Raw genomic sequence first — 16,524 nt, forward strand, 5'->3', positions numbered from 1 at the left:
ATACAGTTTTCAACAATTAGACTTATGCAGTCCCTTATAACACTTGTGTTACTGTATGTTGATATTTGATTTATGGTTCCTTTGGGTGTGCTATGGATACTCTGCTTTTTCTTTGGTTTTGCTAATGTTAGCACTCAAGAGTGTACATTAATGATTTGAACTGTGTAGTTGGCAAAAAGATACAATGTTAGTATTTAATTGTATGACTTCTATGTAGAAACTATTGCTGACATTTTGTTGCAGGATGGAGTTCCCTAAGCTTTAAATTATAAAGGCTTCTTTCAGCAGCTTGTTAAGAGCTGGTATCCATAACTGAACATCTGGTTGTTATCAGTGCATTTTCACTTCATTAAAAACTATAAATGCATGTGGAGGAAAAATGAAATACTGTGATCTAGTTACATCACTCCTAAGTAGCACCCTGTGGTGCCAGTACAACTTAGCTGATATTTCTATTACATTCCCTTATTTTCTCTAGTTATGGTTGTTTTGGGGTGCAGTCTTAGTTGTTTGGAAACATTGACAATCTTGACAAACTTTTGACTCATTGAGAGATGCTCGCTGTATTTTATGCGTGCTTAAAAGTCAAATGTAGGAGGAGGAAAGGAAATACAATTGATTATAAAGCTCTACAAAATAACTGCAGTGTAGGAAAGGTGCCGTGTATGGATGATGAGAAATGTTTAGGCTTTCTTTTTTGTCAGTTGTGAGCAGCAAAGTGATTAAGAAATGGTTTTTTTTCCAGCTCAGGAGTGCCATATTTTAATTATTTTTGTTCCTTTCAAAAGAACAGGTCAGAATAGTTCTTTATAAAAAGAGTCTATTCAAGGAATTTTTATCAGGATTGTAGTAGCTCCATTATTTAGAAAACATGTGACTTTTCCATTTTTGGCAACTTTGTCTAATCATCAAAGGCAAACTTGTATCTGTTGAAACTGAGGTTGAAGGCAGCAAAAACATCCAAACTGAGAGAGATTTGTGTTGCTTCTCTTTGAAGAGCCTTGACGTTTAAGACCATTGTGCTCTGTTTAGGAGGGAGCTGATTCATATAAAGGGAGTTTTATTTGCTGCTGCACCTTGGGGTGGTAGGAGAACCTTTATCTGTATCACATATTCTCACTCTGTTCTCGTTTAGTTTTTATTTTAGAGTTAGATCAGAATTTTTCTATGACCTATCTGTTCACTAGGTGTGCTTTAATTTGTAATAAACTTCCTCACTGTAAAGCACGATATCAGAGGTCTGTACAGTTTTTTTCCTACATCATACTGTGTATCATATTCCTAATAATCTGCTTTCATATATGGTTTTCAGCCCTGTTTTCACAAAAGATGATGGGTGTTGAAAAACCTGTGGTTGCAGGTATTTGGGTCTCAACAGCAAAGACAGGGAGAGGCTGTGGAGCTGGTCTGCCTTTCACTTAGGCTGCATCACTGAAATGCAGGATGTGATTCCTGTGGTCTGCCTCTGTGTAGAACTCTCTGATGGTCTGATGTAGTTGTTTGATCACCTGGGTCATCTCTTCTTTCCTAGGGGATGGAAGCTACACCTGGGAGTCTCTGCAGCTGTCCATTTTTATAGGAATTTGGGCTGCTCTCTTGTGTTCTGTTGTTTGAAAAGTAATATCTTTTAATTAGTTTTAGTGGATATTGGTAACAAGACTTGGGGATATGAAAAGTAAATTGAGAATAATACAACTTCTCTGTGCAACATTTAGAAGTCCAGAATTTCTTCTAGTATTTTTAATCTGTAGAAGGAAGAAATAAGTATCAGTGAGGTGACAATATACAGAGTCACATAGTCTCAGATGGTTTAGGAACAGTCTGTGAAAAAAGGCTTTCAAGTTCAGCTCTCATGTTAATCCCTTAGGTACTACCTTTAGAATATTTCCATCTTCTTGATGCTCCAGGGGCTGGAGCCCCTCTGCTCTGGAGCCAGCCTGGCAGAGCTGGGGCTGTTCAGCTGCACAAGAGAAGGCTCCAGGGAGAGCTCAGAGCCCCTGCCAGGGCCTCAAGGGGCTCCAGGAGAGCTGCACAGGGACTGGGGACAAGGCATGCAGGGACAGCACACAGGCAATGGCTTCCCCTGCCAGAGGGCAGGGACAGGTGGGATATTGGGAACTGGGAATTGCTGGCTGGGAGGGTGGGCAGGCCCTGGCCCAGGGTGCCCAGAGCAGCTGTGGCTGCCCCTGGATCCCTGGAAGTGTCCAAGGCCAGGCTGGACAGGGTTTGGAGGTTTAGGGGAAGGTGTCCCTGCCCATGGCAGGGGGTGGAATGAGGTGATTTTTAAGGTCCCTTCCAACCCAAACCATTCTGGGATATTTTGTTTTCTCATCCTATTCTCCAGTTCATAATACCCAGCATGGGGGAGATGCAGTATGAAATATCAGAGATGCTTTCTACTTCCAGTCAGTGCTTGCTGAGTGCCCCCTTGGGACATCTCCCAAATGTTTGGAGTCAGCTGTAATGAGTGTAGAGCATTATCAGCTGCCGCAGTGCATATGTGCCATCAGTGAGTGTAAAATTAGGAATGTTTCCAAGAGGAAAGATTATGTTCTTTTTGAGTTGTTGTACTTGTATCCTGAGACTGATAGCCAGATATTGTACTTGCTTTTCAGTTTTCAAAACTGATCCTATTCTCTGTGGTGACTCCTCTTTCACCTTTCTGGTGGGCCCTCAGGAAGCAGGGAAATGAAACCTGGTTCCTGTATGATTTGAGACTTTTTGTATGAATCAGCCCTTTTGGCAACTCTCCTAAATTAGAAAATGGGTTACCTTTTAACCTTTTAATACTCGGAGTAGACAGCTCTGGCTGGGTGAAAGTTCAGGAAAATATTTGAACAGGGAGGGGGCTCGGTCTAGGGGTGGGAGCTGAAATTTGGAGTTTGGTTTCTGACTGTTCAGGCTGTTTGCTCTGTAGGTGTGAAATCATTTATGAGCTCTCAGCCTCTCTGTGCTGATACAGAAATAGCTGCATTTCACTGAGTAATTAAAGTGTTTACAACAGCATGTGCCTTCAGAGTGTTAATTGGAGTTTGTAGCTGAGATTTTCCTCTATGGTGCCTCTATGCTTCACCTTGGTTCCTCTGTCACAGACATCTCTCTCACAGGCAGGGAACAAAGCTGAATGATTGGGAGCACAGAAAGCGCTTGTGAGCAGTGCTTAGCCTTGGAGAGAAGCCAGCAGCAGCAGGATGGTGACACATAGGTAGATTGTTGAAGTTCTTGGTAGGTGATGCTGATAGGAGGTCATCCACATGGTTTTGAATGGATAAAGCAGATGCCAGGATACTGGGGAGCTGTGGTTTTAACAGGACCATAGTTCTTGTTCTGTGTGGGGTGATTGCATCATTTGGGAACAGTATTTGGGCTAAGGTTGGACGGGGCTTGGAGCGACCTGGTCTAGCGGAAGGTGTTCCTGTCTGTGTCAGGGGGTGGAACTGGATGAGCTTTAAGGTCCTTTCTGATATAAACCAGTCTAGGATTTGATGATTCTAATTTACAAGTTTGCCACCAAAGTTAATAAATAAAATAAATCAACTAAAATGTATCTTCTTGGTGGAAGATCAGAAGAGGAGTAATATTCTCTCCAGCCCATATCCTGGAAGAATTAGGTACTGCACCAATTTCTTCTAAAGCATTCCTACTGTATGTCTAAACGCTGCTTTAAAGCAGCTGTAGAGATCCCAGAGGAGCCCAGGATCTCTACCTGACAAAGCAAATTAAAACAGAACATGGTCTGACTCAGTGGAATTTATTTCCTGGAGGTTGTGAACTCTCCATCCCTGGAAGTGTCCAAGGCCAGGTTGGACAGGGCTTGGAGCACCATGGAATAGTGGAACGGGACTGGATGAGCTTCAAGGTGCCTCCCAACCCAAATAATTCTGTTATTCTAATTTTTGTCTTTTGATTTAATAAGTTGTTATCCAATGATTACTATAAATCATACAACTCCTTCATTGTTTAATTTAAAAGTTTTTATTGAAATGATCTGGCATCATTTGTTTTTGGGAGGAATGAATTGATGTATCAGTTTTTCACTGAAATGTAGACACCGAACATGTGTTAAATACACACACACATTTGTTCTGCTAGTATCAGGGAATCTTGGATTTTGGAGCTCCTCATTCTATGAAAAATCCATAATTTAACATAATCTCAGATTGATATAATATGATGTGTCTTTTCTTCAGAGAGTACATGTTTATGTATGAGGTTTGTTGCCAGAAATCAGTTTTAGCTCGGGTGTCACATGGGAGAACCCGGGCCTGCTGCATCTGGTCCAAGGATGTCACTGCATACGAGGTATGGTACCAGGAGGACAGCTGCCTGGTTTAAGAGGAGAACCCAAAAGCAGGAGAGAAACGATTCCCATGAGTTCTGGACTTCAGTCTATCTCAGATTCTTTAGTGTGAAAGATGTGTGTTTCTCAAGATGTCTTTTGAGACAGACCTGTAGTATCTGCCAACTTGTCTACCTGATATGGGAATGTATCTCCCTTTGGAAAGGAGAGAGAATAAGATGAAAAAATTTAGAATAACTAATGAATACCCAAAAGAGAAAATCCAAAAGAAGAGAACGAAAAGACCTCTGCATGTTTGGGTACATTGCTTTATGAAGTCCATTTACACAGAATGTGAGCTCTATCTGTGGATTTTTTATTTGTTTTGCAAGACACTTGAGAAGGGAAAAAAAAAAAGTCACAGAAGCTCAAAACAACATGCAGTTATTCTGGCTTTCTGAGAGAAGTAGCTAAATAATTTTGACATGTAATTGATACATGAGTTCATTATTTCTAGTTTCCTCCTTATCTGCAAGCAAACAGTTTTCAGGGGAAGTTGAAGATCAGCATAAATTCCATGTAAAGTCATTCTATATGACCGACAGCTTTGAATAAAAAAAAAAAAAAATCAAAACTGAGACCCCCTATTATATAGTCGCTCAATATAAATAAACAATGTGTTCTTTGAAGTTGAAAGAGGTTCCTGATAGTTCTTGTGATCCTTTAGAAATGTCTGAGGTTCAGAAAACCGTACATTTGACCCTTGGTGGAGAAAATAATTTTGCTCTGAAGCTTTATCCGTGTGCTGATAAATTAAGGGCCACTGGACCTGAGACGTTACTGCAGCTATCAGGACCCTGCTTGTGTTTATGTCAGAACAGATTTAATTTGAACAGATTCTACAGGTTTGAGTGGAGTGTTTCTACACTTAAATGTGTCCTTTCTGGGTTTTGAACTTAGAGAAAATGAGAATAACTCATTAAGTGGGACTGCTTGAATTTACCTTTCTGGGGTTTTTTTTCTATCTGAGTTATATAAGGATATTGAAAGCAGATTTTTTTTCCTTAATACAGTACAGTAACCTCTTAGTTTATTTTTTTATGCTGATTCTTATCAAAACTGAAAATTATTTTGTAATGTTTCCTCAAATTTGCTATTTCAGTTGTGTGGGTTGTAATAAAAATAAATTAATGAATGATTGAAATTGAGAAAAAGTAAACTAGACCCCAAAATTTGTTTCCTCTCTGAATAGAGACCCACTGCATGCTGTAGTGTGTCATGAAGTTATTACCCTTTTCATTCATCACCTTGGGGTAGGAGACATTGTTCTTGTATGCTCAGCCTTTGTCATAAGTTCCTGAATATTTTCTTATAATATCAAAAAAGTATTTTCCCAAACTGTTGCTTTTATTTTGATAGAAAAATATTTCTTAATTTTTTTTTTTTTCTGGTGGCTGAACCTTTAATAATTGATATGTATGTGTATAAGTCCTCTTTGCTTTGCTTGGGATGCGTGTGGGTGGCGGATTGCACAGCTCGGCTGGTTTGGAGAGGGAGCAGGCACTGTTCCTAGTGCAGCCTTGCTTCTGGCTCAGATGAATTTGCAGTGGAACCAGATCAGAGTGTAACCTCTGGCCTGATCTAATTATCAGCATTTACACTGGCGAACTTCCTCAGGAGTGGGCAAAAAGTCAGGTAACTTGCAGAGAGTAAAAGTAATTCAAAAGGACATCATGATTTTCAGGAAAATGTTACTTAGGCAGTATGTCCTTTCCCAGCCCGTAACTTCAAATGTTTGGGGTTCAAATACTCAAATGAAGTGAGAGAAAATAAAAAACAGTGAATATGCACAACCTTCATTTTTAAAAACATTTTTGTATGAGAGGTGGTGCAGTTCTGTGGATTGTGGTCCAGGAAATTGTGATTCCAGTTTGCTGTTGGCTTTGAGTAAATAACTGCACTCTGGAGAAGCTCTGGCCTGGAGCTACTGCAGAAAAGCTTAACTTAAGCTGTCTGTGCATTGTAATGCGTGAAATTCTTGTTCTCACACTTCACAGTAATGCATGCTGTTTACAGCATATCTGGCAACACACTTGAGAATATTAAGCTATTTGATTTTGTTAAATATTAGACTGATTTCCTCTAAATAAAATCCTGTGTATTTTAGTGAGGACCACAACAGCTCTGATCCTGAGACTAGTGAAAATCTACTCTTTTCTGGGGTAAATTTGTTTTGCTTTGGAAAATTACACTGTAGTTTTCAAGTCATCATTGTTTGAAAGAGCACTTAGTTTTATGCTTATACCTCTTCTAACTGTTGAGAATAAAATTTTTGGAAGGTGACATTGTAACAAAGAAAAATTTAGCACCACTGATTAAACCACATTGATGCTGATTTGTTCTTTAGTGTTTTGATTTTTTAAAAATCTTAAATAGAGGTACTATTAAATATTTGTATTTGACAATAATAAACAGATTTTGAATTTTCAGTAGGTCTCAGGTCAGAAACCCTTAATAAGTGTTGCAGGGAAACCGTAGCAATACTGGATTGTGAAGCATACTGTGGAAATTAAATTGTGACAGTGGGAGAAACGTTAAAAGGACTTGTGGTAACAATTACAATACTTGATAACAATATTTCTGATGGACTGCAGGATGATGCTGTTGCACCAAATGAAGTACCTCATTTTGGAGGAGGTAAAAATGGTCTTTGGTTGAAAGTAAGAATGATAGTGGTTCATGTCCAAGTTAGTTCATTGTGTTTTAAAAGGTTTCCTGCAGTCTGCAATTTGTTACTGATTAAGGAGGCAAATGCCATTTTTCTCTCTCTTTTAAAAACAAATTTGTAACAAAGTCATTGTAGGCAGAGGTGGGAACAGAAAGCACAAGATACTTTTAATAGTGTGCCTGTAGTCTGTTCTGCTGCACAGCCTTTCCTAGTCAGCCTGAGCTAAATGAACTTTGCTGAACTGTCTGGTGTCTGTATTTAAGCATTGCATTAATTCTTTGTGATTATCTTGAATACCTTGTAATACCTTGAAACTTTCTACTTCCCTGTTACCTCAAAAATACCATTTAAAACTGTCCAGTGTGTGCGGTATCCTGATACCCTGAGCATTTTGTACACTTGAGCTGGCATTTGTATATTACATTCTTCTCATAGGGATCCAGTTTTCTTGACAGACGGAGCTGTGTTGGGCTAGCTGGACATTCATTCCCTCACTTAGCATGATAGTTTTGTGACAGTTTTGTTTAACAGTACAAAGGACACACTTCTGAGAGATACTTATTATTTTGAGGAAGAAGTATAGTCGGTCAATTCCAACTTGAGTGCTATGAGCAATACTGCTTTTTACATTGTTTTGTCCTTTGGCACATGAAAAAGTGCTTATTTCTAAGAAAAACACCCATTTTTGGTATGAAATGATGCTGAGTTTCTTGAATTTGTTGTTTGCAATTTCCCAGTTGAAACTCTCTGTGCTACACAGTGTATAACTTCAGATGAAGCTACCAAAATCTTGGAAATCACCTTGTAAACAACCCAGTAGATTAATCTCTGTAATTTTCCCTTTATTCTGCAGAGATATTACATACAGCATTTCTTTGGAAGCCGTGACAACTCTCATTGTGTTCCTCTCCTGCCAATTATTCCACAAAGAGATTCTGCGAGAAAGCTTCATTCACAGATACCTGATGCATGGTCGATGGTATGTCCTGCTCTGGGGTGCTGCTGATTGCTTCTTTAGGTTATTTGTGCCTGAAAACAGAAGGCAGCAAAATGTTATCGTGATAGAAAATTTGTTCTGCTCAAAAGAAAAGAGATCACAAAAGCAAACATCTGTAAAGGCTCTTGGAGGATTTGGGTGTAAATCTCACAGCCCAGACTTCAGTAAAACTAATTTGGAAATAATTTTTATATTTTGAGGGTAGTTTCATTAGCTTAAAACAGTATTTACTTTTCAGGATGGTTTTTTGATTCAGCATTGAGTCTTGTAGCACTGCAGCCTAGAGAACTCAGGTCCCTCAGAAATACTAGAGCTTTCTTGCCTTCCAGATAAGGCAGCAGTCCTTGGAAAGATGAAGACATGTGCTGTGCTGAGCTGAAGGAAACACTTAGCTGGGGGTAGACTTGGTTGTGTGAGTAATACCACTTGTTCTGGCAAGTTGGTGGTTGTGTTCAAGTGCTTTCACGGTAGCTTACATGCATTTTAGTCAGGCTCCCATTCATCCTCTTTCAGTTTCAAGTTCCATGTGGGCAGATTTCTCATAAATGTATTTATTCTCTGGTTTCCTGAAGTTTCTACTAGGTGCAAGAGACAGATACTACTCTGGCATGCAGGGAAAGGAGGGAGGCCCAGCTTGGAGCACAGGGCAGACTTCAGCCTGAAACAGCAGCAGGATAGAGCCAGAGCATCAGGATGTGAGGGGTGTCCTGGTACTTCAGTCTCTGGACTGAAGGAATCAAGGGTTTGGGGGAAAATGGGGAACGTTTTGGGGAAGAGTTAGTATGTGGTCTAAGAGGTCTGATTTGGGAGTAGGAGGAGCCTGACCTCTAGGGAGAGACATGGGAATTTGGTGGCTGGGAATCGAGATCAATGTGAACAGTTGGAGGGGTACTTGTGTGACATCCCACCCCTAAGGAGAAGGAAGCACCCAGGATTTGTAGATGTTAATGATCAAAAGAAATTACAAAAGTCAGAGGAATCTACCAAGTTTTATTAGTAAATTACACACTTGGCATGGAAAACAGTATTTGTCCCATATCCCAGTGTAAGCACAGTAGGGTTTGGCTAAAGGTGGAGGGGGCTGTAAAGGAAGAAAGAGAGGGACACAGAGAGAGAGAATTGGATCAAAGAAGGGGAGAGAGAAAGGAAGGAAAAAGAGAGAAATCACTAGTCCTGGCTCCAGTGTTGATCCAGCTGATGGGATGTCCTGGGGCCCTGGGCTTTGTGGGGCACATTTAAGTCTTCCACTCCCTGGGGAGAAGTTTCCCAATTTTGTGCAGGTCAGTTCTCATTCACAGTGGTTCTTTCAGACCTTTCTGGAAATGGGCTGGAGGCTCTGGAGTCTTGGATGGGTTTCCCCACTGCAGTGCCTGATCCTTCTCAGCCCTGTCCCTGCACCTGTGCTGAGCCAGGTTGTGCTTTTCTGCAGGAGCCACAACCAGGAGGTTTGTCCCAGAAAATGCAGCCCTGCCTCCATATGGCCCCTTCTCCATCCTGGTCTTTCTCTTGTGTGTTTTTGCCAACAGTCCTTGTTTGTTATTCCCTTGGCTGGCTCCACACCATGCAGCTATTGGTGTTCGGGACATGCACATTAGCCCCCCATCCTCTGGGATTCTGCAGATGGTCAGAGAGTCCATCCTAATAGAGCTCCTTCTTTTCAGCTCTAAATCAGATGTGAATGGGAGCCAGCTGTTTGCTTTTGTGGAAATGCTACTCCATTTTGGAAATACTCTAACCTTTTAGTTAAACCCAACAAATTCTACTGCCATTTTTCAGATTCACTGATGTGAGGTTGGTTGTTTCATTGGTCTTTGCAAATTCCTAGAGTTATGGAATCCTTGAGGTATGAAAAGGTGTTTAAGATTGGTTCTGAGCTGCACACACAGATAAAAAAACTGTGTGTGTGAAGAGGTGCTGTTGTTTCCTGTTCTATGTTACTAGAGAATGGAGTAAAAACTGGAAAAATACAGCGTTTCTTTCCATTGCATAAATATGTTTTACCATTGGTGTATTGAGGTGAGTACAATGATTCTACAAACTAAATGGTTTATTTAAAAGTAGTGTTTAAAAAACAAAAACCAAAAGGCACTTTTCCTACTGTGGAAGGTGCTCCTTCAGACCCCTGCTGGAGTCCAGGCAGCTTTGCATGGGCAAGACCTTGGTGTTCTTTCCTTTTCCAGTCTGGTCAGCACTGAGAGAGTTACTGACCATCTTTAATGCCAAACACTAGCTAATTTTTGTGAGTTGTGAGTCAACTAAAGTTTTTTGTATTTCTTTTTCTTTCCAGTCTCCCATACACGAGCAGACTTGTGAAAACTTTGCTGTATAATTTCATTAGACAAGAGAGAAGCCCTCCTCCAGGGACCCACGTCTTTCAGCAGCAAACAGATGGAGGAGGACTGCTCTATGGAATTGCATCTGGGGTGGCAAGTGAGTCTGATTTTCTATAAATTGTACTTCAGACCATATGAAGTATTGCCTTCTGTGTGCCCTCCCCTGCAGACACACCTGTAGCCCATTTCTTTTTCAGCAAGTGATACCAGTGTAGAAAAGCTGTCCACAGGCCTGCATGGCCCATCTTGAAATGTGCTAGAATCTGAAGCAATTATACCTTCAGGACAGCAGATGGTAAAAGTATCACCTAGCCCCTGTTTCTTTTTTTTTTTTTTACTGACACATTAAAAACCCTTCAACCAACCAAGTAGTGCCCTATTTGATGAATCACATACTTCAAGTTACTTAAAATGTTGCAAGAAATAGTTTTATGTGCACATTTTATTCTTTACAATTACTCTGTGCATGTGGTGACCTGCTCTGTGGCTCTGCTTGAGCAAAAGGCTGGGCTAGGTGGTCCCAAGGGGTCCCTCCTAGGAGGGTTCTTTGATGTAGGGGAGCAACCTAGATAGGAATTTTTGTAACATATTGTGCCTTTCCCAGTAAGTTGACTAATGTTTTTTCCTGATAAGTATGACTAGATTCTGACCTTCCCAGACTGTTTGCTGTAGAGAAATACTGCCTGAAGAATAGCGAAGAATTGATGCCATTTGTTGTTCAGAAAAAGGTTTCTCATTTTTGTTATACTATACACTCTGTTTTGGTTGGTGGCTGCTCCCTTCCCCACACCAGATGTGTTTTACTGGTATATAAAAATCTGTCCTAGAGGTTTTTTCTTTTCCATTGAATGAGAATAAAACATAATACAGTGCTAACAGCAAAGGTAGATATTATTTTCTTACTCCCCGATAAACTAGAGAACACTTTGCAAGTCAGTTACTGTTAAAACCGATACTATTTATTTAGCTCTTTTGTGAAATCAATTCACTGGCAGCCTCCTGAGGGAATATTAAAGTTCAGGCCGCAAGGGTTCTGCCAGAATTTGCAGTCGGAGGCAGTGCCCGCGTCCCTCCTCACGGCGGCAGTAAAAGCGCACGGCTGCTGCACACAGCTCCTTCTGCGCTCCGGGCTACACCCTCCAGGGCCGTGCCTGGCTTCTGTCCCTAACCTAAACCCAGCAAAAAGTAGTGGCTTGCTTTGCAATTCGCTTACACGCGCGCCAGATTAATTAAATTGTTCCTTGCAGTGTTTTATTCGAGAGTCCCATCAGGTATATTCTTTTCCTACGTTTCAGTTGTAAGGAGAAATTGCTCTTAACATGTTTTTCTGAAGCAGTTTTCAGTATCTGCTTTGTAGTTTTTCAGTTTTTACTGCATATTTTGGTACATATTACTACCTGAGTAATTGCTGTTACTTGTATTGTTATTAGTTCTGATCTCTCTAGTGTCTTTTTGTCTCAGTGCTGCCACAGGCAAAACACTTCTTCCCCTCTTCTGGTCACTTGACTGATTTGTAAATCCATCCATATTGCCACCACTCGAGCCTCCGTCTGTAACACTTCTTACATGATATCCCCCATGACTTTTTACTCGTTGTATATTAAGTTTCCATTTCTTAATGCAAACTCTTAAGATTTCAGCCTACATCTGTTCTTGTCTCTTCCTACACTCCCACCTCCTTCACTCCTCTTGAACCATTCCCTTAGCAACTACCTTGGCATACGCCTACGCTTGTTTTCTTGCTTCTTTCATGAGTACCTGAAGTGCCATCTCTTAGCCCGGCAAATTAAGTGTCTTCATTTAAAGCTTTAAGAATAGAAACCTTTTTAAAGAGCTTTCTAATTTCCTGCCTGGGAAAAGGGAAAAAAAAGAGTACCACATCCTGTTAAAAAACAGAAATGTTTTCCTATCCATGCCCAGACAGTTGCTTGAGATTTTTTTAAGAATTATTTGCCTGTATATGATGTTTGACTATAAGTGAAACATGGGCACAGTAGGATTGTAGAGTAAATGGCATATTTGCCTGTCTTATCTCTGAATTAACTCTTACCAAATCAATACTTTGGTTCATGTAGCCTCAGGTACATGGGTAGGGCGCAGCACAAATGAAGATGCAGCAGCACGAGGTGACAGTCTGTTAGGGAACAAAGAGAATTTCGAGCAATGAACAGCTGTGGGAGACTTTGATGTGATTTCTGTATTTTACTTTTGTGTGTTTTGTAATCTTTACATGATAGAGATTGAAAGAAGAATGGAAGAATTGAAAACTCATTTCTGTGTTGCTCAGTGCCTTTTAAATAACACATAATGCTTAAAGTAAGTTTACTGAAATAGTCTAAATATAATCTACTTAGGATGAAAGGAGATAGGAGCCTGGTTTAAAAAAAAAGTGGTTTTAATATGACATTTTGAGGTCTAAAATAATTATTGTACTGGTTAATTATTTTACTTGGTACCACAGTCATGTAAGTTATAATGTATAATGTTATTCCTATTTTGTAGTCACTTGCACTGCAGCAGGATATCAACAAACTCTTACAAGCATCGTATTTTAGATCCACCCTCCTTTTCCTTCCTTGTGATTCAGCAGGAGTGATAATTATACATGATATGAGCAGAATTTTACCCTTTCCCACAGTTAACCTTCTCCTGCTTCTCATCCTTTGTAGCCTGTTTTTCTTCCTCTCAGGAGCTTCCTTAACTCTGAAACCACACAGCCAACATCCTCACACCAATTACTTCTGGGTTTGGCCTCTGACTGGATCCAGGTTACCTCTGTGCAAGGACCTTTTTCTATCCTGGATATAAAATACCTGGATTGGATTGTCCTGCCAATTCTTTTATGCTCCAATAATTAAAGAAACAATGGTGGTTTTGGAAGGAGGGGAAAAATAATGGTATTTATTTTTGTGACTTCATAAAGGAGATTTTTCTCTACTGAGTCAACTTCTCTTTGTCTTTGTGGTCTTTCAGTAGGTGTGCAAAGTAATTGTAAAGTGCTGCTAGATCTGGGGCAGTGTTGTGAAGCATAAATGACATTAATATGCATGGCAGTAGAATTTAGATATTAGAAACTCATTTATTGGAAACCAGAAATTAATTATTCTTGGTTCACAAAGCACATTGAACCAACTTACCCTCAAACCCAAGTTTTTTTGTTGGCTCTAAGTTCCGTCTTTTTTGTTGAGATTTCTTAACATTTGCCAATTCATAATCTACAGTCAACTAAGTTGAGACAACTTGTTGTGGACAAGCAATTTTTTTTTAATTAGTCATTTTATTGCTTGCAAAATAAAATCCTTGTTAGAATGAGGAACTGCCAAGCAGATGATGTGCTAAGACAGGGAAATGATAGTGCTGCTCAAGACTATTGAAAAATAAGTCAATTTATATAGTTTCCTTTGAAATAGTTGATCCAGTTTATACTTTTCTATTAAAAACCACTCCAGACACTAATGCATGTGGCAGAAGTAAGGAGTTACTGCAGCAGTGGAATCTAATTGACTTGGTTTGTGCTGTTAGGGTGTTTTTAGATATGAGGGGTACAATGCTGTATCTGTAAGGAACTAAAGTGGAGTCAGTAACTGGATTCAGCTTCATTAATCTAAACCCAAGTCATCATCATAATTAATCTGCCACACAAACATACTGTTGTAGCATTTCCATTGTTTCGTGGTCAGTGATGGCTTTTTTTCTCCTGTTTGTATTCTTTGGTTGGAACTAGAGAAATATTCCTGGCCATTAATGATGTTATCTCAGGCAAGTATATCCTTTGCTCTGCATTATACTGTTCAGCATTAGGATACCTGAAGGTATCAGACCTCTGTTGTACATCTGTGATTTATATACACTATATCTTATTCTGTTTTTTTTTGGGGGGGGGGGGGCTAATTTCTGGTTAATAGAAACATTTAAATGATAATTTTTAACTTTACAAGGAAACATTTTATTAATATTTAGGGTTTTATGTTAGTATCTTTTTCCTCTTCAATTTTGTGTAGCCGGATTTGTAATATCTACATAAAAATATATCAAAGTAGAGAGACACAAAAAGATACTAACAATGTGTCTGTTATTTCTTATGATTTCACCAACCTTTATGTCTGCTAACAAGTGCTTCACTCTGCTTGCTTCTACCTTCCAGATCCTTTTTGTGATGTGTTACAGATCCGGTGTCTAACTCTGGTGCTTAGTCAATGCTTAAATGCCTGTTCATGCCCACCACAATAGAAATGTACATTTGAGCTTTCTTTTCCAGTTCTGTCTGTTCGTGTTCCTGCTTGCTTACAGTCTGTAAGTGTCATCCTCTTGAAGCTGTAACTATGATATTTTCCCCTGTCTGAATGGGAAGATTGAGGAAGTTCCCAGATCTTTAATCTTTCACTTAGTTCCAGTGACAATGTGCCTGACAGAGCAAAGTGTGTGGCTGCAGTTCAAGCACAGGTACTTTGAGAATAAATAGTTGAGTGTTCTGGTTGTGTAGCTGTGGCAGGGGCAGTCTGCAAGAGCTGCACAGCAAACTGGTGCCAGAGTGGTTTCATCCTGCCCAAAATCTGTGCTTGGATGCTACAAGGACCACAGAAGCTGGTTTGAAATTGGGTTGCTGCTGCCTGAGCAGTGCCTCAGTGTCACCTTTGAGAGTTTCCAAGTTTTTATGACAAAAACACACCTTCTGCCTTAAGCAGGTTGGTACAGAAATACATTTGATAGGTATCCCTGCAGACCAGAGATGTACTTGCTGTCAAGCTCTTAGACACTTCCTTTGACATACACTGTGTCATGTATGTTCTGTTTCTTGAAATGTAATTTATCTTTGTGCATTTGAATGATGTGAAAGTATAGAATGATTATACGGTAGTACCACTTCTGGTGGCATTTGGCCCCAGCTCCACCAAGCTCTTGGGACTTTGAATGACAAGGATCTGAAATCAGAACAATTGTAGTATAGTTAAGAAATAATGCTCCAAGGGCTGGAGCCCCTCTGCAGCTGGGGGTGTTCAGCTGCACAAGAGAAGGCTCCAGGGAGAGCTCAGAGCCCCTGCCAGGGCCTCAAGGGGCTCCAGGAGAGCTGCACAGGGACTGGGGACAAGGCATGCAGGGACAGCACACAGGCAATGGCTTCCACTGCCAGAGGGCAGGCACAGATGGGATATTGAGAAGGAACTCTTGGCACAGATTTCCCGGAGGAGCTGTGGCTGTCCTTGGATCCCTGGCAGTGCCCAAGGCCAGGTTGGACAAGGCTTGGAGCAGCCTGGGATAGTGGAAGGTGTCCCTGCCCATGGCAGGGGATTGGAATGAGAGGATTTTTAAGGTCCCATTTCAACTCAAACCATCCTGAGTTTCCATGAAATTCTTGATCAGTCCTGTTAGCTTCACCAACATTATTTTGATAGTAAACCACCATTAGTCAGAACTAGCTGTACAGATAGCATAGGCTTTGCTCTGTGAGCTCTGCTCTTTGCACATGCTCTGATGGTAGTGACAGCAAAGCATTCTTTCCCAGAAGAGCAATTTATACTGTCATTTCCTGGGCTTGATAGTTCTGAGAAATCTTTGGTTGACTTTGAAGAGATTCATCAATATCTGCAGAGAGGTGTCAGAGCATGGGTCAGACTCTGCTTTGTGGGACCCAGCAATGGCACCAGAGGAACTGATGCCCAGGAAGATCCACTTGGACATGAGGAAGAACTTCCCTGTGCAGTAACTGAGCAGTGAAACAGACCAGAGAGAGTGTGGAGTCTCCCTTGCTGGGGATATTCCAGACCCAATCCTGTGCCATTACTCTGGGATGACCCTGCTACAGGAGGGAGCTGAGACCAGATGATCCACTCTGGTCCCTTCCACCCTTACTCGTTCTGAGATTCAGTGAAACTGCACATTTTTATTTTATTTTTGGAGAGGCTGGTGCTCCTGGGGGCCCTTGACTGCCACCACTCCACCCTTGTGACAGTGACAACATTTTTCATACTGAACATTGTGGAGGCTTATGTGTTTTTAAAGTCTGTAAAGCCTCTTTTCTCTGAAGTCTTCCTGGCACTGCCCAGGCTTGTGTTGTGCAGGGAGCTGTGCTGTAGCTGTCTGTAGCCTGTCAGCTGTTTGGAGCAGGGACCATCAGTGCACAGCGCAGCGAGGCTGTGGTTCATGACTAGAGCTTCTGATTTCTGTGGTCATACAAACCCTAATTGTA

The 16,524-nt window shown here is 40.7% G+C and overlaps 1 protein-coding gene across 9 annotated transcripts in view; it reads left to right on the plus strand.

Annotated features, from left to right (window-relative positions):
* DYM (dymeclin) overlaps positions 1-16,524 on the plus strand; it is a 211,894-nt gene that overhangs the window by 33,573 nt on the left and 161,797 nt on the right. For all 9 annotated transcript variants that reach the window (XM_054002973.1, XM_054002979.1, XM_054002978.1 and 6 more), the window contains 2 exons: positions 7,861-7,986; positions 10,292-10,434. In XM_054002973.1, coding sequence (XP_053858948.1) covers positions 7,861-7,986; positions 10,292-10,434 — 269 coding nt within the window. The remainder of the gene's footprint in view (positions 1-7,860; positions 7,987-10,291; positions 10,435-16,524) is intronic.

The sequence above is a fragment of the Vidua macroura genome, chromosome Z, assembly GCF_024509145.1.
Source record: "Vidua macroura isolate BioBank_ID:100142 chromosome Z, ASM2450914v1, whole genome shotgun sequence".
In the NCBI taxonomy this organism is placed as follows: Eukaryota; Metazoa; Chordata; class Aves; order Passeriformes; family Viduidae; genus Vidua; species Vidua macroura.